Consider the following 24,912-nt stretch of genomic DNA (forward strand, 5'->3'; position numbering starts at 1 on the left):
GTTCCTTCTCTATGTGACTCGCTTTGCTGGGCACAGAGTGTACAAAGAATACCGTTCAATCTCTTGGGTCTTAAAGAGTCCCCAAGAGAAGAACCACACTTTCCAGAAGCTTCTGCTTGGTTTTAGCTGCAGATTCTTTCTTCTGAAGGAACTATCAGACAGATCTCCATAATATAATAATAATAATAATTCACGTTTCTACTTTGTATTGAGTCACTTATGGGCATTTTTAAATTCACTCCACAATTCTCCAAAGGAGGACTCTTTTGTAGGCAAGAGAACTGAGGCTTGAGAAGTTTAATGGACTCACCCAGGGTTGGTGAGACTAGTTATTTGAATCTGGGGAGTGTGACCCCAGAATAGTGTAATTCCTACAAGCTGCACCTGCTCTCCTCCAGCAATGCTGCTATGGTGGGCACAGCGATGAAGGGTGGGGGCACCCAGGGTCCCTCGTCTATATCACTCTTCTGATCTCTGGCAGCTGCCTGTGAGGCACCCCATCAGATCCAGTCTATGATCTGGGGGAGCACCCTCCCTCCTGAACTCCTAAGGTGGGCACCGTCTGAGACTCCTGGCAGGCACTGGACCAAGAGCCAGACAGAGCCGTGGGTGGGCTGAGAAGAAGGAGCCCAGCACTAGAAGTTCTGAGCAAGAGGAAGCATTTGCGGAAGAGGCAGTGGGATCCTACTGAAGGCTTAGTCTACTTAGATCTCTTGAAAGTCGTCCGGCTTAACATCTACAGAAATGCACTGATCATTGTTCCCTGGAGGAAGGGCAGTGGATTTGGGGATGAAACATGTAGATGGTGAATGCCACCTTGACACAGATCTGGACTCACTTGAGGACAGCCTGGGATTTGCTGTTTTTGTCAAATGGCCAAAGGGCAGCTTGGCCACAGGTTGGGGGCTTGGAGCTCTGGGGACTCGAGATGTTTAGGCAAAAGTTGTGGGATTGGAGTTGGAAGCTGAACTTGACCCTGGCTCTCTGGAGCTTCTCTAGGGAGCTGGGCGAAAAAGAATGGCTGAAGTGTTTGCTTGTGCTCCATGGCAGAATGAGCTTCTCAGAGGGACCTAGGGGTGAGAGGGCAAACCCTTGTTACCCAGCCCTTGTGTCTCTACCTAAAAGCCTGTGGCTCTTCTAATTTCTCCCTGTGGGTTTTGGATCCCTCATGGGAAACACAAGTCTGGGCCTCCCTGCTGTAACTTTGCGCACCTATGGATATATTTCCTTTTCCTCTTTTTCTGTCTCCCTTTCAGAGCCAAGAAGAAGAGCAAACCCTTGAACCTCAAGATCCACAGCAGCGTAGGCAGCTGCGAGAACATCCCCTCTCAGCAGCGCTCCCCGCTGCTGTCCGAGCGCTCCCTCCGCTCCTTCTTTGTGGGACACGCACCTTTCCTGCCTTCCACCCCTCCTGTGCACACCGAGGCCAACTTCTCTGCAAGTAAGTCCCCCGCCGGGCTGCACTGGGGACGCCGGCCGCGCCACCTCCTTCTCCCCGGCACCTGCTGTCCTCTGCGCCAGGTGCAAACTCTCTTTTCTTTATCTCGAGGGCTTGTAAAATGCTCACTGATAGAGCTTCACCCATGCTCTGCCCATGGCTCCCCCCCCGCAACATCTGCCTGTGCCACTCACATCCATTTGGATGGTTTTGGAGGGGGGCATCATTGACGCTGGGGAGGTTGACTGGGTGTTGTCATTGGTCCCTGGTTCCCGTTCTTTCCCCTGCAGGTGTGAAGGAAAGATAGAGGAAAGCAAGCAGGCATTCAGGGAAGCACCCGCCCTCTCTCTCCCTCCTCCCCGCTGTCTCTCAGCTGCCTGATTACAGGACTTTTCTTGGCCGCTGTGGCTAAGGCATCTATGATTCAGTTTTGTATTTTTTTCCCCACTCAGGTCAACATATATAACCTTTCCATCTCAAAGATGTATTTGGGTTCAAATGCGGTTGAGCATGGCCTGGGGTGGTTTACTCTCTGCTCTTATGAATTTCTGCTGGAGACAGGATGGTTATTACTTGGAGCAGAAATGGAACTTTTTGGTGATGGAGGGCTGAGGTTTCAGAAGGTGTTTAATCTTCTCTACCCAGAGGCCCAATTTGCCGAACAGGCACAGACATGGTCAGAGGGGCAGCCCCCTGAATAAAACCCAGCCAGTCCTCCAGCCAAGACAACAACTTTTGTTGATTGATTGCTCAAGAAAAGGAAGGGCTCTGAGAATGTAGATGACATAACCCTTGGCCCTTAATTCAGCCACAGGCTGTGCACGTTGTGTTGCTGCTCTGAGAAATGATGAGACGTGTTCATTGAGCACTGATACATGCTAATCACTCACAGGCAGGGCCCCATTTAGTTCTTGCAACAATCCCTCGTGCAGATGGATTATTCCCATTGTACAGAAGGGGAAACTGAGGCCCAGGGACGTCAAAGAACTTGCACAAAGTCACACAGGTGTTGAGTATTTGAGCTGGGATTTGAATTCGGTTATTTCTAACACATCACGCATCATTTGATAACCATGACGGCTCAAATAGCCAGCAGAATGCCTTTCTCTAAATGTGGGATTTTCTTCATTACTTTCACGTAAGGGTTCCTACATGTTGAGAATTTGGCAAGATCTATTAATTCTTGCCTGGAAAAAAAGGCACATGTAATATCCAACATCCAGCTAGATGGTTAGGCTCGGGCCTGGGTGGTGAGCTTGGTTTATAGCCCACGGGTGTATATGGCGCATCCATGGTAGGAATCAGCTGAGGATGTAGACTGATAAACCATGTGGACATCATATAGGGGTCAATCCAGAGACTGCCTTGTCTCAGTGCCCAGGTTAGGCAGGCTCTAAATCGAGCAAACTAAAATAGCACCCATGGCTCACAGGTCCACACCAGAAAGCCAATTTATTAATTTGTCCAGAGAAATCACCGCCAGAGAGAGCACCCTTCATGAGGGTGGGCCTGCGTGGTAGTCAAAGAGAGTGGCTGCATGAGCGTGGATGAAGAAAAGCATGATAGTGACATGTCCAGTGTGTAGCAACAGCCAGGTGAGGCAGATGTCACAACCAGGAACAGATGCCTGGGTTTGAACCCCAGTTATTCTACTTTTAAGCAATTGTGCATGACCTCAAGTGAATTCAAAGCCTCTGAACCTGTTTCCTCATCTGTAAAATGGGGACACTAAGAGGTTCACCTTGTAGATAGTTGTGAGGATTAGATAAGCTCATGCATGCCAAGCCTTCTGCACAGTTCCTGGCACACAGTAGGTTCATAATAAATGGTGGCTTTTTTGATGATGTTTTATTCTTGAAGCACTTACAGCCTGTGGTCTGATGGTTAATTTGGGGCTTCTGTGGCTAAATGCCTTGCAGTTTACTCCCCCTCCCCACTTACCCATGGCCCTAAGGGTGCTTGGCATTTGCCTTGGCATGACTCTGGGTCACTGCCTCTAGCAGCCATCTGTCCTTGGTCATCGCCATCCTATGAGTAAATGTCAGCAGGGCCCCCTCCAGGGGTTTGACCACTGCTCTGCATTTTAGTTTTGGCCAGAGTAAAAACATCTCCCTCCTGCTTTGAAAAAACAAAAACAAACAAAAAAAAACCCCCAAAAAACCCCCATGGATTTGAACATTTGAGCCCCCGTCCCTACCAAAGAGTTTTTGAGGATTCATTGTGGCTTCTAACTTTTTGTTCCTGCCCTGGTCTCCACCTAAGAGGAAAAGCTTTTCTGCTTGCCTGTGGACAGGAGCAAAGTCCTTAATTAAAAGGCAGCTCCCAGCAGTATGAGGCACCAGGAGCACAACTGCCTCTTGGACAGTCTTGGTTCTTGCGTGCAAAGAAGTTGCTCTCTGATCTCCCAGAAAGAAGAAAGATAGCATTTGAGTCTCAGTGGAAAAATGAGTGTGTAACCCAACTATTAGCTGAAACCCCAGGGACCAGTTCCCTATCTGTTGATTCTAACAAGTAACAGGAACAGAGGCAGCCTGGGGTGGTGCGGCAGATTCCAGTCTGGGAAATGAGATGTTCTCTGTTGGAATTTCAGTGTTGCTGCCCATTGCCTGTGTGGCCTCTGTCTCTGCCTGGTGTGTCAGCTGCACTATTTCAGTTAAGACTCGCCCCAGTCTGTGAGGCAGGTAGTAGAATTCCCATGTTACAGATCAAGAAACTGAGGCTCAGAATGGTGCATGAACTTGTCCGTGGGGTCCCTTCTGAATCCACATGCAATCTAGCCTGCATTGTATCACTTCAATGCAGCAAGTTCCTTTCTCTATCTGGGTCTCAGTTTCCCCAGGGGTATGCACTCCCTGAGGGTCCATTTCAGTGACTCTGAGGTCTACCCACTGAGATTTCCTAGGCAAATCTTTTGACGCACTTAGAATGCTGGTTCTGGGGACTCTGGGTGGGGCTTGGGGTTGGGAGAACACAGCTACCGGGTGCTGGCTCCTCCTTGTTTGTAATCGTTCCCATTCCCCCGCCACTGTGAATTTCAGAAGAGAACTCCCTGCTTTTGGACCCTGGTGGCAGCCTTCCTCCTGCTGACCCAGCCAAGGGGGCCCCTGGGGCTGCATCCATGCCCGGCTCAGTCTGTCTGCCTGTTTGTCACTGTCGGCTCTGGCTCTGGTCTGCACTGTGAAGGGCAGTGACACGCCATCTTGTTCCCCCATGATGGTAATGCCTGGGGACAGCGTTAGGCAGATCTGGCTGTAGTGTGGCCGAGCCTCACAACCTCAGGGTGCCCAGCCACCTCGAGTGGGGCATGAGAAGGACATCACCTTCTTGGGGCTTACCCTAGTCCCCTGGCCTGGGAGTGGCAAGTGAGGAAAGGGAGGGAGGGGAATGGCAGGAGCCTTCGCTGATGGAGGAATCTGTCTCCAAGGTTCACCAGCCCTTGGGGTTCACAGCCTCACTCAGGTAGGGCTAGTATGAAAGACATCAGATGCTTCTGTTCACCATGGGAGATGTTGACTCAAATGAACCTGCTTCCCAGAGAAATAGAGATCAGTGGACTTATCTCTCCACCCTTGCTGTATTTACTCTGTGTTGCGTTTGGGTGGGCCACCATGCTCTAGTGGTTTGGTTAGGTGCTCTTCACCAATGGATCATCTTTACTCCACCAGTCTGCAAGCTTGTGAGCTCCTTATTTTCTATCTCTGATCCCAGCTGGTGAAGGTCAGGCTGTCTTAAATCCCCTAAAGAAAGCCGACTTCAGAATGAAAGAGTGCCACCTAGATGGAAGAAATAATTGTCATCATTCATTACTGGCTGGTAGAAGTGACTTCGGGTTTAAAGCAATTAACTGGATGCTGTTAAGTCACTGGACAAATCAACCTCTTGAGTCTATTTTCTACCCAGCAACGATGCAGTGAGGATACACTGAGAAATGCATGTAAATTCGCTAGCATGGAGATTGGTACTTACAGCACTGAGTCTCAATCAAGGGTGGCTTTGGGAGCTATTGCCATATGTTACATGATGAAGTGGCTTGCAACAATGATGAAAACCATGGTCACAATAGCAATCGGTATGTATTGTGTTGACAATGTTCCAGGCATTGCACAAAGCAGTTTACTTTTATTATTTCATTTAAACTCTACTATCCTCTATAATAATACACTATTATCCCCATTTTACAGATGAAGAAACTGGGGCTGAGAGAGTTTAAGCACTTGGCCCAAGGTCACAAGGTCAGGAAAGAGGTGAAGTTTGCCATCCTTTTGAATCTTCCACTCTGCAATGCTAGGTTGTGAAACTGCAATGTCATCTTCATTAAAACTTGCTTGCTCATCAGGTAGGGAACTGAGCATGCTCAAGTTTTCTCTCCGATGCCCTTGCATCACTGGGGGAGCGTGTTGTGGGTGACAGCCTTGCTCAAAGGATGCCTCTTTGTCAGTGTGCTGTGCTCACTTAGGAAGCAGCACCTGCATTGACTGGCCTTTTGCTGCTCCACCCGACTCTGTTGTGATTATTCTAGGGATCCGTTGTCCCAGGTTGTAGCCATCCCCGTAGGGGCCAGGCAGTTGCAGAGCCAAAATTACAAGCTGCAGGAAGCTCCTGCGACTCATCCATCCTGGACATCTCTGGTAGAAGATGAAGAATGACGTAGTAATTTTGCCACCTGCAGTTTTCTGGGTGTTTCTTTATTAGCTGCCCATGACTCACTTAGGATGCTGGTTTTGGAAACTCTGGGTGGGGCTTGGGGTTGGGAGAACACAGCTACCAGGTGCAGCAGCTTCAGGGCAGCAGCTACCAAGGGGAACAAGTGACTGATGGGTTCCAGAACTTCCCCATCTTGGTCTTAATGACACCAGCTGGAGTACCCACTAGCCCTGAGTCTTATGAAATATTGTCCTTCATGAGGTGTCTTGAAAGACGGCAGCCCCTCAGCTCATCCCAACTCTAAGCAACTCCTGCTCTTTGTCCTGGGGACAAGCTAAGAGAGAGCTGACCCTCATTTGGTAGCCTGGCCTTGTGTGTACCTTGAGGCTGAGTCAGAAGCCTGGTTTGTCGAGGAAGGCAGCAGGTAGCAATAAAGACTGATGGAGCAGAACTGCCTGCTCCCAAGAAAGCCACTGGAAGGGTTATAAAGAGACTCAGGATGGGGGTGATTATATAATGGGGTTTAATGAGGCTTAAGGCCAAGGTTCATTACCCCCAGAAGAGAGGGAGGAGAGGCTCATGTCTTGACAGAAGTTTGCTGACTGAACCACAGTCTTGTCTCAGAATTGGAAGATATTTTGAGCAGTTTGGGTTTGACCGGACTCATTGGTGCCAATTCCAAGGGGAAAGTGGATATCCTATTGGAGTTACCCAAAGGGCTTTGCTCCCCCAAAATGAGCTGGGGTAGGTGCTGGTATCTTCTCTTCCCCTGAGGACTCAGCAGACACAGGAGGTACCACGTTGCCTGGCATCTTTTAGGAACTCAGGTCCCAGCAGTTTTTTAATGGGTACTGACCACCTGCTACATGCCAGGTGGATGTAGATGATTTGCAGGCATTAAAATATATAAACCTGGAAATAAACAAAACGCTACAGAACAGTTCCTAATGAAAAGCACTGATCTCTTGCACTATCCCTCCCCAGTCCTGCCTCCCAGAAGCAGCCAGCTTAACTCTTTCTGCCTAGTGATTTTGGTGGTCATGACCACAATTTAAACCAGGTTCTACCAGGGGTTCTCAAAATGTGTTTCAGACCATCATCCCCAGCAGCAGCAGCATCCCGAAGCTTATTAGAAATGCAAATTCTTGCTCTTCCCCTCCAGCCCTATTGAATCAGAAGTTCTGGGGAGAGGTCCAGTAATCTGAGTTTTCACAAGCTCTCCAGGGAGTTCTACAGGCTGGCATTTCAGAATCCCCGGGTTATGTGACAGTTTTTTTTTAAAGCTTTCATTTTGAAGTAATTTCAAATTTACAGAAAAGTTGCCAAGAACAACACAGGGAACTTCGAGGCCCCTCTTTACTTAGATTCACTGGTTTTTAGCATTTTCCTACATTTGCTTTTTTCTCTCCTTCTTTCTTTCTCTTTCTCTAATTTTTGTGAACCATTTGGGACTAGGCTGCATACTCTCTTACATAACCCCGTAGGTTACCAATTTCAGGAAACTTGACATTGAATCAGTACTTTCATCTCGCCAGATTCCAATTTCATCTGTCGCCCCAATAGTATCCTTTAGAGCAATTTTTTTTCTGGTACAGGGTCGAATCTGGGGTCATATATTGTGTTTAGCAGTTATGCAAGCTAGAACAGTTTCTCAGCCTTCTTTGTTGTTGTGTATGACTTTGGCCTCTTGGAAGAGGAGGGGTCAGTTACTTTATAGAACATCTCTCAGTTCGGGTCTGCCCGATATTTCCTTCTGGCTGGACTCAGGCTAGATGTCCTTGGCAGGATGCCTACATAAGTGGCATTGAATCTTTCTTAGTATATCATGTCTTCATAGAAAACTCCACTGTGTGGCATCAGGAGACTTAAGGTCCTTCTGTGCCCTGCACACTTGCCCCATGGATTTCCAGGAAGCCAGGAGCCCAGCCCTCAGCCTTCCTTGTGCTTCTCTGTGATGGGATGGGAGTTATTCCAGATGTAAATTTCTCTCAATGTGCCAGAAACTGACACAGAAGATAAAGCCTGGATGGAAGCAATGGGCCTTAAGGGACTGCACGTGTGTCAAATTGTCATGATTCCGTTGCAGATGTATCTATTAAATGTCTTTATGTTTCAAAGGAGTTTTCAACCTCTTGTGTGTTCATTTCTACCCGTTTAATGAGGTAGATTTGGCCTTGTCATGGGTTGAATTGTGGCCTCAAAAAGATGTGCCCAAATCCTACCCCACATATCTGTGAATGTGCCCTTATTTGGAAATAGGGTGTTTGCAGGTTGATCAAGTTAAAATGAGGTCATTAGGATGGGCTCTAGTCCAGTGTGACTGGTGTCCTCATAAGAAGAGGGAAATTTGGACAGAGATGCCAGGATGGCACCAGGTAAAGATAGGGACAGATATTGGAGCAATGTATCTACAAGCCAAGGAACGCCAAGGATTGCCGGAGCCCCCAGAAGCTGGGAGAGAGGCATGAGGACATGATGTCCTCAGAGCCTCCAGAAAGAACCAACCCTGCTTTGAAAATCAAGAGCCCCCTTGCTCTTGGACTTCTGGTGTCTAGAACAGTGAGAGAACAAACCCGTCTTGTTTTAAGCCACCAGTTTTTGGTATTTTATTATAGCAGCCCTAGGAAACCAACGCAGACCTCCTCCTCATTTTCCGAACAAGAATAAGGAAAGGCGGCACCAGGGCCAATCTGTATAATCATGGCAAGTCAATACCTGTTTCAAGTCTCAGTTTCACCTTAAATGCCAGCTGGAACAGGGCTTTTTCTCTGAGATACCTACTGGGTTCCAAGAAGTACCTGAAAAGAGTGTAGCAGCCTGAGGTGGGGGAGAGAAGAAAGAGGTGAGGCAGGGACAGTTGCTGTCCAGCCCCAGCAGGTGTGGCCCCGTGGAGATGTGGGTCCAGCGCTGCGCTGCCCAATTGTTTGATTTGTTCAGAAGTTGGAGATCCTGACTTTTACAAGCACTCTCCCATTTAAAAAATGTTAGCACCCAATTATACATCCTTTCACACTGTATAAGCCCATATTGGATAACGCCACGGGTTTGTGGGTTATATTTTGTTTGGGGGCTCCCAATTTTTAATCTCTGTTCTAGGATAGATGTCAGAGCTGGAAAGGGCCTCAGAAATCACCGAGTCCAGCCCCTTGTTTTACAGATGGGGAAACTGAGGCTAGAGAGTAGAAAGGACTTGCCCAGGGCTATAGAGCTGGGACTTGAACCTGAGTCTCCTGATGCCCAACCAATGGCTCTCTCCATTATATCAAGAGGGTTGACAGCAGTCTCTGCTGCCACTCCAAGTGCTCAGCAACAAGGTGGTGGAAGTTCAAAGGAAGTTAGCGTGTCTTTGTTTAAATGGTGACGCTGTTTGTGTGTATGGAGGGCTGCTGAAGCATGTGGGCATGAGCTGTACGTGTGTGTGCATGTGTGGGTGTGTATGTTCCATGAGAGGCGACTTCTGGGTTCTTATCATCAGTCCTCTCTTGTCCCTGCCTACACATTTTGTACTTCTTGCCCTAGCAAAAACAGTTTGGGTTCACCATGCAATAGACAACCTCAGACCTTTTGTTATGATTGCTCTCACCAGGAGTTGTGGCAAACAAAATTTGTAGGTAAGTGGTTGGCATTAGAAACCAAGGGAGCCATTTGTGTCTGTTGGAGTTAAGTCCTGATCCTCGGTCAGGTATGTGCTGTCAGAGTGGGCAATGCCATTTCCCCGCATCGGGACCTGTGTCTGAGTGTTACTGCCTTTGTCTCAGTAACCCCTCTCTTGAGCATCAGCTGATTTCAAAACATCAGCTGATTTCTCTACGTGATAGAACCGTACAGTGTACACAAGACATTCGTATTCCTTATCCACGCCCCTGCATCCCCATTCTGTGGATGAGAAAACTGATGTTCCAAGAGAGGAAAATTCCTGGCCAGCAGTTACATAGTGCATCAGAGGCAAGACTAAAAACCACAACGCCTTCAGACACCAGGTTGCATGCTCTTTCTGCACATAACTTGGCCTGACCTCATTTCTATGAAGTGGTAGGGTTGCAGCGGGGGTTGGATTTGTTTCAATCAGATTTACCCTCCTCCCCAACAAGCCTGATCCTCTTCTGGCAGCCCTGTCTTGCCCATCTATCCAGCTGGGTAAGCCTATATTTAGGTGTGAACTTTGACCCTTCTCTTCCATGATGCCCCATCTTCCATGTCGTGTTGAGTGAGGCTTCTAAATCAGGGGTCAGCAACATTTTTTGTGTAAAAGGCCAGATAGTAAATATTTCCAATCTTGCAGGCTGTATGATTTCTGTGACAACTACTGAACTCTGCCATTGTAACACACAAAGCATCCAGAGGCAATACTAAAACAAATGGATGTGGCTGTGTTTCAATAGAACTTGACTTACAATAACAGGCGGAGGGTCAGATTTGGTTCGTGGGATGTAGACTGTGACCTCTGTCCTTCCACTTTTTTTCATCTCTTCCTCCATCATCACCACCCTGGTCCAAACTATGCAATAGTTTCCAAATGGATCGTCCTGTATGCACTTTGACCCAAATCCAATCCATTGATGTAATCTTCCCAAAGTGAAAATCTGGCTCTCCACCCCAATTAAGGTAAGATTCTACCACGATCTCCCACGGTTCATAGTCTACAGCCCAGATCCTTAATGTGTCACACCAGACCCCGGCTGGCTCCTGTGCTCTCTCTAGCTTCATTTTTCTCTCTCTGCCCTGTCACATGAATTCCTTCAATGAACTATGTTCTCTCTTGACATGAACTCTTAGGCTAATGGACGCCCACTTATTATTATCACTTCCATCTGAATTATTGTTTCCTTGGGAAAGCATTGCTGATATTCTAAGTTAGATCAGTTATACCTTTTCTCATATCTATACTTTTCTTTAGAAGCATTTAGCACAATGTGCAGGTGTATGTGTACTTATATGAAAATTTGTTTCATGCCTCATTCCTCTAATATCAGTTCCATGAAAGCAGTGACTACGTCAGTCTTGCTCATCCCTGTGCCTGGCATGGGGCTAGCACACACACAGTAGTTTTGAATAGATAGCAATGAACATTTTTGAGCACTCACTTTGTGTCCAGCACTGTGAACCTTCAGCTACTCAGGATCTAGATGGCAAAAGACAAAGAATTCTACTTGTTGCCCTCCAGAGCTGCAGGACTGGCTGGGCTTGGTATCACCCAGGCAGGAACTGAAGTCTCTGGATTTGGACGCAGTCTTTGGATTTATGGATGGTTCTCCTGCTTAACTGACTAGGAAGGCAAGTGTCCAAGAAAAACTGCCCCCAAAATCATTTTGTTGATTGAAAAATAAGCAGCTCTTCATCACTGCATGGTGGTGACGGTGACTGGGATTCATGGTTGGTTACAAGTGACAGGTAACCCAACCTAAGTGTTTTTTTTTTTTTTTTTAATATAGAGGTAATTTATTGACACATATAACTAAAAGGTCCATAGGCTGTGTGGGCTTCAGGTGCTTCAGGTATGGTTGGATCTAGGGGCTCTGTTCATATTGTGATTTAGTCTCTTATCTTTCAGCCCTGCTCTTCTTTAGGATGGCTTCACTTTTATGTTCTATGTGGAGACAATATGGCCCCAGCAGTCTCCCCTATTCTAGTCTATAGTGGCAGAGTAAGATTGTTTAGATCTGAGATTCACTCTGAATCCATAGGCTTGACTGTATTCTCATCTCTGAACAAATCAGCAGAGCCAGAGAAATGGGGTGGATACTTACTGGCTTTATTTGGGCCATGATCTAACCTATAGGCTTAGAAATGGAGAATTTTGCTGTATTAGTCAGGATTCTTTTAGAGGGATAGAACTAATAGGATATATATATATTATATATATAATATATATACACACACAAAGGGGAGTTTATTAAGTATTAACTTGCATGATCACAAGGTCCCACAATAGGCTGTCTACAAGCTGAGGAGCAAGGAAAAGTTAAAATTTTTTTTTTTTTTTTTTTTTTTTTTTTTTTTTTGAGATGGAGTTTCACTCTTGTTGCCCAGGCTGGAGTGCAATGGCGCAATCTCAGCTCACCACAACCTCCACCTCCTGGGTTCAAGCGACTCTCCTGCCTCAGCCTCTCGAGTAGCTGGGATTACAGGCATGTGCCACCATGCCCAGCTAATTTTGTATTTTTAGTAGAGGTGGGGTTTCTCCATGTTGGTCAGGCTGGTCTCAAACTCCCAACTTCAGGTGATCCACCCACCTTGACTTCTCAAAGTGCTGAGATTACAGGTGTGAGCCACCATGCCTGGCCACAACTATCCTCCATATAACCAGAAACATACCGATCTCTAACCCAAATACTATTACATAAAGTTAACAATACTTAAATGCTGATATGTAGACAATAAATCTTATGTCACATGATAAAGGAAAAGGAAATAAAATGAAGATATGTTCTTAGTACAAGTGTATACATGCACAAACATGTTTTCAACAAAAGAAGGAGGAAATACTCATGACACAGTCCTCATTGCTGCAGCTGGTCACGTGGTCATAGCCGGTTTTGATGACTACCTTCTACTACCCATTCTGTATTCCCTTTGCCTTCAGCAGGCACCTCAGCAAGTCGTGTTTTTTTCCTGGTGGAGTGACACAAACCTTCATTCCTGAAGTGTCCGGGTCATTTGTAGTCCTGCCTGAATTGGGCTGTTATAGTTTCCCATTGATCTTAATCACAGGGCATGGTAATACTCAGAGATGCCCTAATGGATCTCCTGTATTCCGTGCGTACTCTTCCTTACCTCCATTGTGGAGTAGCAGACTGGTTTCATCTTGATAGTCTGGGTCATTCACTCCAGCCAACACTGTTGGCTTAGCCTGTTGACTTAAAGGTAGGAGGAGCTCAAAGTGCCCCGGTGGCAATTTTAACTTCCAGTTTAGTGGAATCGTCGTGTCTCCTGGTGGCAGCATTCCTCTCTCCGGAACTAAGATCTCTAGGCCAGCAGAACGTAATGTCCTGGGATCAAGAAGCAAAAATTTTGCTAGTGGATCACTAGGGGTGATGGTGGGTGGTGCCACTTCCATCTGCTTGATTCCCGGACCTGTGAATCCTGGCTATGGGAGAAACAGTACCATATATTGGATGCTGATTCAGAGCATACATGGCCTTCCAGAGAACTTTGCCCCAGCCCTGCAAAATATTGTCACCTAGTTCATATTGTAATTGTGACTTCGAAAGGCTATTCCACCATTCTATCAATCCAGCTGCTTCAGGATGATGGGAAACATGGTAAGACCAGTGAATTCCATGAGCATGAGCCCATGCCACACTTCTTTAGCTGTAAAGTGAGTGCCTTGATCAGAGGCAATGCTATGTGGAATACCATGACGGTGGATAAGGCATTCCGTGAGTCCACAGTAGTTTTGGCAGAAGCATTGTATGCAGGAGAGGCAAACCCATATCTGGAGTAAGTGTCTATTCCAGTGAGGACAAACCTCTGCCTTTTCCATGATGGAAGAGGTCCAGTATAATCAACCTGCCACCAGGTAGCTGGCTGATCACCCTGAGGAATGGTGACATATTGAGGGCTCAGTGTTGGTCTCTGCTGCTGGCAAATTGGGCACTCAGCAGTGGTGGCTGTAGCCAGGTCAGCCTTGGTGAGTGGAAGTCCATGTTGCTGAGCCAATGTGTAACCTCCGTTCCTGCCACATGGCCACTTTGTTCATGGGCCCATTGGGCGATGACAGAGGTGGCTGGGGAAAGAGGCTGAGTGGTGTTGACAGAATGGGTCATTCTATCCACTTGGTTATTAAACTCCTCTTCCACTGAGGTCACCCGTTGGTGAGCACTCACATGGGATACAAACATCCTCACAGTTTTTGACTACTCAGAGGGTTCCGTTCACATACTTCTTCCCCAAATTTCTTTGTCACCAATTTTCCAATAATGCTTCTTCCAAGCCCCTGACCATCCAGCCAAACCACTGGCTACAGCCCACGAATCAGTATATAATCACACATCTGGCCATTTCTGACTTCCATGCAAAGTGCACAGCCAGGTGCACTGCTCAAAGTTCTGCCCACTAGGAAGATTTCCTTTCACCGCTGTCCTTCAGGGACGTCCTAGAAAGGGGCTGTAGTGCTGCAGCTGTCCACTTTGGGGTGGTGCCTGCATGTTGTGCAGAACCATCTGTGAACCAGGCCCTACTCTTCTCTTCCTCTGTCAACTGATCATAGGAGACTCCCCATGAGGCCATCAGTGCAGCCTGGGGAAGAGAAGGCAGGGGTGGCAGGAGTGGAGACCATGGGCATTTGAGCCACTTCCTCGTGTAACTTACTTGTGCCTTCAGGACCTGCTCGAGCCCAATCATGTACATGCTGCCTCCATTTGATGATGAAATGCTGCTGTGCACGACCCACTTTATGGCTAGCTGGGTCAGAAGGCACCCAGTTCATGACAGGCAGTTCAGGTCACATTGATGACGCATAGCCAAATGTTCAGTTTCCACCAAAGCTTAGTAACAGGCCAAGAGCTGTCTCTCAAAAGGAGAGTAGTTATCTGCAGAAGATCTCAGGGCTTTGCTCCAAAATCCTGGAAGCCTCTGCTGTGATCCACCTATGGGAGCCTGCCAAAGGCTCCAAACAGCATCCCTGTCTGCCACTGACACCTTAAGCATCATTGGATCTGCTGGGTCATATGGCCAAGTGGCAGAGCACTTTGCACAGCAGCCTGGACCTGTTGTAGAGCCTTCTCCTGTTCTGGACCCCACTCAAAACTGGCAGCCTTTCGGGTCACTTGATAAATGCACTGGAGTAACACACCCAAATGAGGAATGTGTTGCCTCCAAAATCAGATAGGCCCACTAGGCGTTGTGCCTCTTTTTGGCTGTAGGAGGGGCCAAATGCAGCAACTTATCCTTTACCTTAAAAGGAGTATCTCAACAGGTTCCACAGTGCTGCGCTGGACCCCTGGAAATTTTACTGAGGTAGAAGATCCCTGATTTTGGTTGGATTTATTTCCCATTCTCTGGCATGCAAATGTCTCACCAGTAAGTCCAGTGTGTTTGCTACTTCTTGCTCACTGGATCCAGTCAACATAATGTTATCAGTGCAATGGACCAGTGTGATATCTTGCAGAAGCGAAAAGCAATCAAGGTCTTTCCGAATAAGATTATGACACAAAGCCAGAGAGCTTCTATACCCCTGAGGTAGGACAGTGAAGGTATATTGCTGGCCTTGCCAGCTGAAGGTAAATTGCTTCTGGTGGGCCTTATGGACAGGAATGGAGAAAAAGGCATTTGCCAAGTCAATGGCTGCATACCAGGTACCAGGAGATGTGTTAATTTACTCAAGCAATGAAATCACATGTGATACAGGTGCAACAGCTGCAGTTGGAGTTACCACTTGGTGAAGCTTACGATAATCCACTGTCATTCTCCAAGATCCATCTGTCTTCTGCACAGGCCAAATGGGAGAGTTGAATGGGGATGTGGTAGGAATCACCTCCCCTGTGTCTTTCATGTCCCTGATGTGGCACTAATCTCCACAATCCCTCCAGGGATGCAATATTGTTTTTGATTTACTATTTTTCTAGGTAGAGGCAGCTCTAATGGCTTCCATTTGGCCTTTACCACTATAATAGTCCTCATCCTACCAGTCAGGGAGCTAATGTGGGGGTTCTGCCAGCTGCTAAGTATGTCTATGCCAGTCATACATTCTGGCACTGGGGAAATGACCACAGATGAGTCTGGAGACCCACTGGACCCACTGTACATCAGACCTGAGCTAAAACTCCATTAATTACCTGACCTCCATAAGCTCCTACCGTAACTGGAGGACCACAGTGACGTTTTTGGGTCCCGTGGAATGCGTCAGCTCAGAGCCAGTGTCCAGTAGTCCCTGAAATGTCTGATCATTTCCCTTTCCCCAGTGCACAGTTACCCTGTTAAAAGGCTGGAGGTCTCCTTAGGGAAGGATGGGAGAAAGATTCACTGCATAAATTGTCTGTAATATAATGGGGTCCTTCCTCAAGGGACCCAGCCTCCCCTTCATTCAAAGGGTTCTGGGTCTATAAACTGGCTCAAGTCTGGAAATTGACTGAGGGGCTGTGATTCTCTTTTTTTATAATTCAAATTAGTCTTTTGTCCATTCTACCCAGAAATTTTCTGTTTGTATAATTTAAGTAGGAATGCAGTAGGCTTCCTATCAATTTCACTTCTAGGAACACTGTGATTAATTAGCCAATGCCAGAGATCTACATGAGTCAGAGTATTATTCTTTTAATTATTATTTTTTATCTTTTCCATAAGTTATTGGGGTACAGGTGGTATTTGGTTACATGAGTAAGTTCTTTAGTGGTGATTTGTGAGATTTTGATGCACATATCACCCGAGCAGTATACACTGCACCATATCTGTAGTCTTTTAATCCCTCATCCCCCCTCCTACACTGCCCCTGAGTCTCCAAAGTCCACTGTATCATTCTTATGCCTCTGTGTCCTCATAGCTTAGCTCCCACATATCAGTGAGAACATACGATGTTTAGTTTTCCATTCCTGAGTTACTTCACTTAGAGTCAGAGTATTCTGATTGCCACTTTGCCTCTGCTGTCCATTACGGTAGCTACACTCACCTTGCCTTTGACAGCTGAGTGCCGCCACTTGGCCCCTGCTACCTTGGGATCCAATTATTCCCCTTGTATTTAAATTTTGTAGTTGAGTGACTGTGATTCCCACCATTAGAACTGACAGACAGAGAAGAGCAATTACAGGGCTCTTCAAAGATGTAGGTGCTGCCCTCACAAATCTGTTTTGCAAGACATTGGTCAAGGATATATCTTCTGGACCCTCCCAGCTGGGATGAGTAGATCTAAAGTGACTAATCTACTCCACCATCCCAATCTCCCTAAGCCTTTGGATCTCTTCCTCTACATTAAACCAAGGGAGACCAGGCATTTCCAGCTCACTCACAGTGGGCCATCTTTTAATCCATATTTCCGCTAACCAAGCACATAAACTATTAGAACCTTTTTTTAACTCTCCAGGCTGCAACATTAAATGCAGAGTCCCTCCTTAGTGGGCTCAAATCAATAAATTCAGCCTGATCCAACTGTGTTCCTTCCCCCATTATCCCACACCCTTAGTATCCATTCCCATGCCTGTTCTCCAGATTGCTGTCTATATAAATTAGAGAACTCAAACAATTCTTTTAGAGCATAGTGCACCTCCTCATGGGTCACACTCTCAACCTCACCTCCAGGGACCCACTGGGACTTTAATGTAGTTATAGGTCTAGAAGCAAACAGAGGTATTGGGGGTGGCTCCTGAGGAGAATCAACATTATTTTGCCTGGCAACTGCCTCAGGGGAGGCCATGACTGTTGCGTTAGGCAGGGCAGGGTTTATCTCCTCAGACAAAGGTAGAAAGGCTGATGGCAGCATTGGTTGGGGAGGGGATGTTGCCATTACTGGGGATAGGGAAGTTGTTCCTTCTGGCAAAAAGGGTCCATCAGAGTTTATAAACTCAGTGTCCCCAGCTTCATCAGGGTCCTCCCACAAATCCCCATTCCAAGTTTCAGGGTCTCATTTTTTTCCAATCTATGCCCTCACTAACAGTAAACACCTCGTGAGGCTGTGCATGCACCTTTCGTTGCAGGTCAGCCACTCACATGGTAAGAGCTTATGTCTGTTTTTCCACAATTTCAGCTCTTTCTCTACAGGAGATAAGACTCACTCAGGGCAATCTTACTAGATTTGAGGCTCAGTATCTGTTTCTGAAGCTGGGAGACAGAATCCCTGAGTTCATAATTTCTTTCATAATTTTATTTCATCACTTTGTCTACTGAACTTAGGAGCAGCCAACCAGCTTCATTGTGTTCCTTGGTTCTCCACATATGGTCAAAGGTATTATGTATATAGTCACTAAACTCCTGGCCTTTCATAAGCAGTGAATCAGGAGTCTCAAATGCATTTATTTTGCATAACTCTCTAAACAGTTCATGCCAAGGACTATCAGTCCTTGTGTCCTATGCCTCTGCGTCCTCATAGCTTAGCTCCCACATATCAGTGAGAACATATGATGTTTGGTTTTCCATTCCTGAGTTACTTCATTTAGAGTCAGAGTATTCTGATTGCCACTGTGCCTCTGTTGTCCATTGCGGTAGCTACACTCACCTTACCTTTGACAGTTGAGTGCTGCCATTGGCCCCTGCCACCTTGGGATCCAATTATTCCCCTTGTATTTAAATTTTGTAGTTGAGTGACTGTGATTCCCACCATTAGAACTGACATACAGAGAAGAGCAATTACGGCTCTTCTACAGTGTTCTCTATACTATTAGAAGTAGAGTCCTTAGCATTTTTGGGTCTAATCATATACATATATACACACACACACACACACACACACATATATATAAATGAGTTTATTAAATATTAACTTATGCGATCGCAAGGTCCCACAATAGGCTGTCTGCAAGCTGAGGAGCAAGGAGAGCCAGTCTTATTCCCAAAACTGGAGAACTTGGAGTCATATGTTTGAGGGCAGGAAGCGTCCAGCACGGGAGAAAGATGTAGGCTGGGAGGCTAGGCCCATCTCTCCTTTTCACATTTTTCTGCCTGCTTTATATTCCCTGGAAGCTGCTTAGATTGTGCCCACCAGTTTAAGGGTGGATCTGCCTTCCCCAACCCACTGACTCAAATGTTAATCTCTTTTGGCAACACCCACACAGACACATCCAGGATTAATAATTTGTATCCCTCAATCCAATCAAGTTGACACTCAGTATTAACCATGACATTTGCTTAAAAGAGAGAATGAATGCTGGGGAGGCTGACAACCAGTGTTCACTAGAGCAAGCATGAATAATGTGGGGTCCCTGTCTTCAAAGACTTTGAGGAGCACTCCTCCAACCCCAGGCCAGATCAGTTCATGACCTGAATTAGCAGGCTGTGTCTCCATCATTGTACAGAAAACCATTTCAGTTCTCTGTTTCTGTTGGGCTGTATTCCCCAGTGATCCCTGGAAAGGAGTTTTTTTTTTTTTCTCCCATCCCCTGACACTCCTCTAGGAAGCACACAGCCTTCTAGGGAAAGTTAATCATGGTACCAAGTAGAGACTCAGCCCCACTCCCAGGGCAAAGCCATGGCATCCTGGCTTTGGCCAGGCAGGCAGTTGAGAGTTGGACAAGCCTGGGTTCAGATCTTATCTCTGCCACATATTACTTACCAGCTCCAAGCCTCAGGTTCTCCATCTTTATAATGGACATCATATCCCTTTCTCATGGATTGATTATTGGGATGAAATGAAAGGATCCTAAGCAGTATGCCTGCTGCATAGGAAGCAGTACCTGAGTGTCGTGGTTGTTGATACTGTTGTATGGTGTTTGGATTTAGGTCAGCTTTAATCCTCATTGGTTTCTGCTGGATATTGCCCCACCCTACAGCGTATCTGAATGCAGCAATCAGTACTAATTGAACATCTGAAATGTAAAATAAGATACTGAGTATCAGGGAGGAGTCAAATAAATGTACGTTACAGTCCCTGACCTTAGTGAACTTGCAGTCGAATTGGTTAGAAGCCCTCTAGGATGCAGGCAAAACTCTGGGCCAGGAGTTGGGAAATCTTGGTTTTCCTCCCAGGGCTGTTACCCCTGGCTGTATGGCTCTTGTTAAATCACTCAACATTTCAGAGCCTTGGTTTCTTCATCTGACAAATGTGCATATTGATGTCATCTGCCTACCTCACAAAACTTGATTGTTGGGAGGTGTGTGATCACCATTTGGAAACTAGAAATTGTTCAGATGGACAAAGTATCATTATCTCTGCCTAGTAAGACAGCAAACAGACAGGCAGGGCAGACATTCAGATGTTGCGCGTCTGTAGCACTATACAATCTGATTGGTTGGGCATGTTTTTGGTGTGTTTTCTGATTGGTTGAGTGTATGTTTTGATTGACTAGTTGTATTTTCTGATTGGCTGGGCGTATTTTGTGTTTGGCTGAGCATATTTCCTCATTGGCTTGGCGTGATTGGTTGGATATGTTTCTATTTGGCCCATGCCACCCCATAAGGGTGGTTAAATATTTTCAGTAACACCGCTAGACACAACTACCTACCTCACTAGGCATAAGAAAATATTCAAGCCTCAGTTTCCTGATGTATAAAGTGATAGCAATACCTTCCTGGCAAGGTTATGGTGAAGATTGTAGGAAATGAAATGCTAAGGATTACCATCTGTCCCATCCACAAGACTGTGCTCTATAAAGGCAGTATTTTATCTTTTCTATTGACTGCCATATCCTCATATCTATAGTCTGCTACATCATAGGCCCTGAGCAAGTATGTTTTGAATGCATAAATGAAGCCCTAATGCCTTATGCTAGGGGCACAATGGTTACTCAGTAAATCCAGATTGAGGATATTAGGGGTCATCAGAGATGAAGGATGCAGTTGGTGTCAGACAATAGGGAGGGGTGGAGATTATGGTAAACTGGAGATCACCTCCTCCTCTACTTCTAAAGAAGGCACTCAATGCTCAGTCCCCATCAATCATTGCTGTATGGGAAAGGGAAAAATTGTCATCACATTAACCAAATTTTCTCAGAGAAGCCAGACATCTAGATTTTCGTAGATAATCTCATCATTTTAAAAATATTGGCAATGGATTAAAATTTTTTTTTAATAAAAACCATCACAGGTTAAGCATCATATATATGGGGGCCACCAGTTTGTGATCATTGGACCTGCCATAAATGGTATGTCCCTTGCTGATTCTTGTAACTGGAACTTTTCTGTTTAAAAAGACAGAGTTAGGCTGGGTGTGGTGGTTTACACCTGTAGTCTCAGCACTTTTGGAGGCCAAAGCGGGAGGATTGCTTGTGCTCAGGAGTTTGAGAACAGCCTGGGCAATGTACTGAGACCCCCATATCTACAAAAAAAAAAAAGTAAAAAAAATAGCCAGACGTGGTGGTGTGTACCTGTGGTCCCAGCTACTCAGGAGACTGAGGCAGCAGGATTGAGGTTGCAGTGAGCTCTGATCATGCCACTGCACTCCAGCCTGGGTGACAGAGTGACTCTGTCACTAAAAATTAGAACAAAAATGGATGGGTCAGCCTTCCTTCTCATCCTTAGGACTGTGCTCCTGGCCCCACTCCTGATCTCCAGCATCATTAACATGCCGCAAAAGCCTGTCCTCCCGGCTGTGATTATGCCCCTAGGATGTAGCTTTGATAACTCGGATTTTCACCCTGGGGATTTTACCTCTTTGTTACTCGTTTTGAATGGAGGAACTCTTCCTTCTCCAAATAACAGGCTCCTTCCTAGGCCTCGGGTGGACGTGCCACAGCCCCCAACCCACGGCACCCTGGGCCCATGCTGGCTCCTGGCACACATCCGCACTCTGAGGCTTGGCCCCATCAGTCTCTGGGCAGGATCCGAGACCCTGTTTTTCATCTCAGGCCAACTTCTTCTTGGCCGGGGATAAAAGTGGCAAGTGTTCTACCGTGCCCCATGCTGCTCTGTCGAAGGCCTCTGTTAAAGCTGTTCTTCCCTCTGATAAAGTCAGGACATGACCAGGCAGGCGTAGGTGGGCACTTAGCTCCTGCGCCCCTCTCTCCCTCCTGCCTGCCCTCCTCTGTTTACTCTCTTTGCCCTCTTCCTCCATCACATCTGTCTTCAGGTCTGTGTGTCTGGATCATCCAGTCTCTTTTTCTGTTACTTTCTTCCTTGAGCCCTGTCTTCCTCTCTCTTTTCTGTGTGTGGCTTTCACCCTCTCAGTCTTTCTTTCTCCTGGTCACCACATCTCTCATCTCTGTCTCTGTCTCTGCCTCTCCCTGGCTCTTTCTCCCTCTCCTCTCCCTCCTGGCTGTAACCATCCACCCTTCACAGCCTCTTGAATGCTGGCAGCCCTTCTGCGCTGCATTCCTTAAAACCCTTGCCGCTGACAGAGAAGACTTGGAGGTGGTGGCTGGGGGACTGAGGGAGGGAGGGAGGACTAACCCCCCTCAGAAGTCAGAGCATCTGTCTCTTTGGGAGCAATGCCGGGGCTTTGATGCTGAATACTGAGGAGTGAGAAGGAGGGGACAGATGGCAGAGGAGGAGCTCTGTAGGGTGGGTGCTGGCGCGCCCCTTCAGGAGAAACTCGATGCTGACTCCATCGTGAGAAGCCTGGGGTCCTGGATCCCTGGGGTTAATTGGCACACCCTGGCCTGCTTCCAGTTGGAGTATTTACTTCACCACCCTCCAAGCTTTGGCTGCAGCGTTCTCTGGAAACCCCAGGAACCATTGCCTTGTCCTGCAGCAGCTCTTTCTGGGAGGCTGCTAGCCCTGGCAGGCACCCTAACGGGGCATATCAGGACCCTCTGAGGTTAGGCATCAGCAGGATGCAGTGGAAAGCACAGGGGCTCTGCCTCAGCCCAGTCCCCAGCAGTAGGGTCACCTTAGGCTGCCACCTCACCTGTCTGTCCATCTATAAAATGGGACTAATGATGTAAGTGTTCCCAGCCTCATAGAGCTGCCACAAGGACCCAGTGAGCCAGTACTACAAGTTATGGGCTGGAAATGGCTGGATAGGGTCAGCTGCTACTGCTGCAGAGGGCCAAATAATAAGTATTTTCAGCTTTGCAGGACAATAGCCCTGGCCCTTTGTATTCATGGATTTTACATCCATGGATTTAACCAACTTCAGAACTAACATATTTGAAAAAACATAGATGATTATGTCTGTAATGCACATGTACTGACTTTTTTCTTGTCATTATTTCCTGAACAATACAGTATAACAACTATGTGCGTAACATTTACATTGTATTAGGTATCATAAATAATCTGATTTAAAGTATACAGGAGGCTTTGTGTAAGTTATTAATATATGAAGACTATGCCATTTTATATCAGGGACTTGAACATATTGGAATTTGGTATATGTGGGGTGTCCTGGAACCAACCCCCTATGGATACGGAAGGACAGCTGTACACACACACGCACGCACACACGCACATTCCAGAAGACATAATTGTTTTCAGTGCTATATTTGGAATTGTAAGAAGAGTTCAAGCAGAGTGGTTTTTGATGAGGCTTCTCCACCCACTGTATTTGATGAGAACATTTCACGCTTAGCCCTCATGAGAAGCCAAGGCGTTGATCTAAGATTGGCCACACTGTTCCATCACTACCCCTTCCAAACAGTCAGAGATTTTGCTTCCAGGAAAATTGGGTGGGGAGGCAGATTGTGAAATTGAGGTTTGCGCAAAGAACAATATGACTTGTACATGGGCGTAAAGTTAATTCTGAGAGCAGGTAGGTGGTTGAGGATGGGATTCAAGGGTCTATAGAGAGGAGAAGATTTCTTACTTAGCCAACTTCTTTCCCTTTGAGAAATCCCATAGAACTTGGGCAGAGGAGTGGGGATTGTTATCAGCAGAGGGACACCTGGCATGGAGGCCTCCAAGATTGCATTTGTCAGAACTTTTTCTGATATAAGTAACAGAGAACCACCACATACTCGTTTCAGCAAATACAAGTGAACATGATGGTTCATGCACTGGAAAAACAAAATCCATTTCTAGAATAAAGGCATCAGGAATGGCTGGATCCAGGAGCCCAGTGTCATCAGCACATGTTCTTTCTCTTTCTTGGTCTTACAGCCTTGTGAGTTTTATTCCCAGTTAAGCTCCCTCTTCATAGTAGCCCTTGACTGCTCCAAACTTCCATCTTCACAGTTCTAAGTGTATCAGTAAAAGAGTCCCAGTATTAGCTCTGATTAGATGCATGGGAACACACACATGTTTATCCTGAACTGATCACTCTAACCAACGGTGGCCCAAGTTATTGGTCCACTCTTGAAGCCATGGAGTGAATCAACTCCACTGAACCAACTGGGTTGCAATCAAGGGGAGTGGATTTCCAAAGACCAGGGTGATGTAACTACCCGAATACGGATGCTGAGCACGCGAGAACAACTGCTGCCTGTAAATACCAACTGGTTCATGGGTTGGGCACCTGTGATTCATGCTGCCATTTGTTTCTTCCCCCATGGAGTGGCCAGGGGGGAATATGAATGATTATTAATTCAAAAGAGGAGCATGAACCTGTTTGATGAGTGTTTCTCTTTCTGATTACTCAAGATTGTACTTTCAGGGAGTGTCAGGAATCCCTCTTTTCCCCACTTTCACCATGGGCTTTCAGCTGACCATGAAACAAAAAGAAAGTGCTTCTTGCCTAGTGGTTTCCAAACTTGTTTTCACATTCAGATCACCTGGGATGCATTTTAAAATTCTGATCCACAGGCTGCACTCCGGTCCAATGACATCAGAGCCCCTGGAGGATAGGGTCCGGGGGGTCAGTACTTTTTAAAGCTCCCTGGGTGATTGCAACATGCGGCCAAGATCAAGAACCACTGATCCTGCTGGAGTAGCCTGCATATTCAGCAGCTGTCCTAGATAGGTGGAGCTAAACTCTAGTAGGATTTTCTGAATACCTATGACTTCAGTGTAGATGCTACAAACTTTTTCTTCTCATCTCAAACCATATCCAAGCCCTAGAAATCAATAGAAGACAGGTTTGGGGCCGTGATATGATCTGTGTAATTTACAGGTACAGAGCCCTCGCTGGGGCCATAATTCACCAGTGCTGTTCCTGCTTACTAACACACTGATTACTGTCAGATTATCTGGGCTGCTTGCTGTATCTTCAGCTGAACTGGCACCAAGGCAGCTGCTCAGCCCCTTGAATCCACATGTGCAGAGGTGGAGACAGTGAGAGGCCAGGCAGGCATGAACTACAGACACAACTGTGCTTCCTGGGGTGGACAACAGACAGATCAGCCCGTAGGGACAAGGCCAAAGAGGAGGCTTCAACAGCT

General features: G+C 46.6%; 1 protein-coding gene and 1 long non-coding RNA gene across 6 annotated transcripts in view; both read left to right on the forward strand.

Moving 5' to 3' along the window:
- LOC105495091 (kinase suppressor of ras 2) overlaps positions 1 to 24,912 on the forward strand; it is a 520,600-nt gene that overhangs the window by 303,803 nt on the left and 191,885 nt on the right. For all 5 annotated transcript variants that reach the window (XM_024797056.2, XM_071071001.1, XM_071071002.1 and 2 more), the window contains exon 5: positions 1,257 to 1,441. In XM_024797056.2, the coding sequence (XP_024652824.1) occupies positions 1,257 to 1,441 (185 nt within the window). The remainder of the gene's footprint in view (positions 1 to 1,256; positions 1,442 to 24,912) is intronic.
- On the forward strand, positions 5,348 to 20,729 carry LOC139356632 (uncharacterized). The gene is made up of 2 exons (XR_011608785.1): positions 5,348 to 5,507; positions 5,620 to 20,729. It is a non-coding gene; the product is annotated as an uncharacterized lncRNA (long non-coding RNA).

This window comes from Macaca nemestrina, chromosome 10 (assembly GCF_043159975.1).
Source record: "Macaca nemestrina isolate mMacNem1 chromosome 10, mMacNem.hap1, whole genome shotgun sequence".
Classification (NCBI taxonomy): domain Eukaryota; kingdom Metazoa; phylum Chordata; class Mammalia; order Primates; family Cercopithecidae; genus Macaca; species Macaca nemestrina.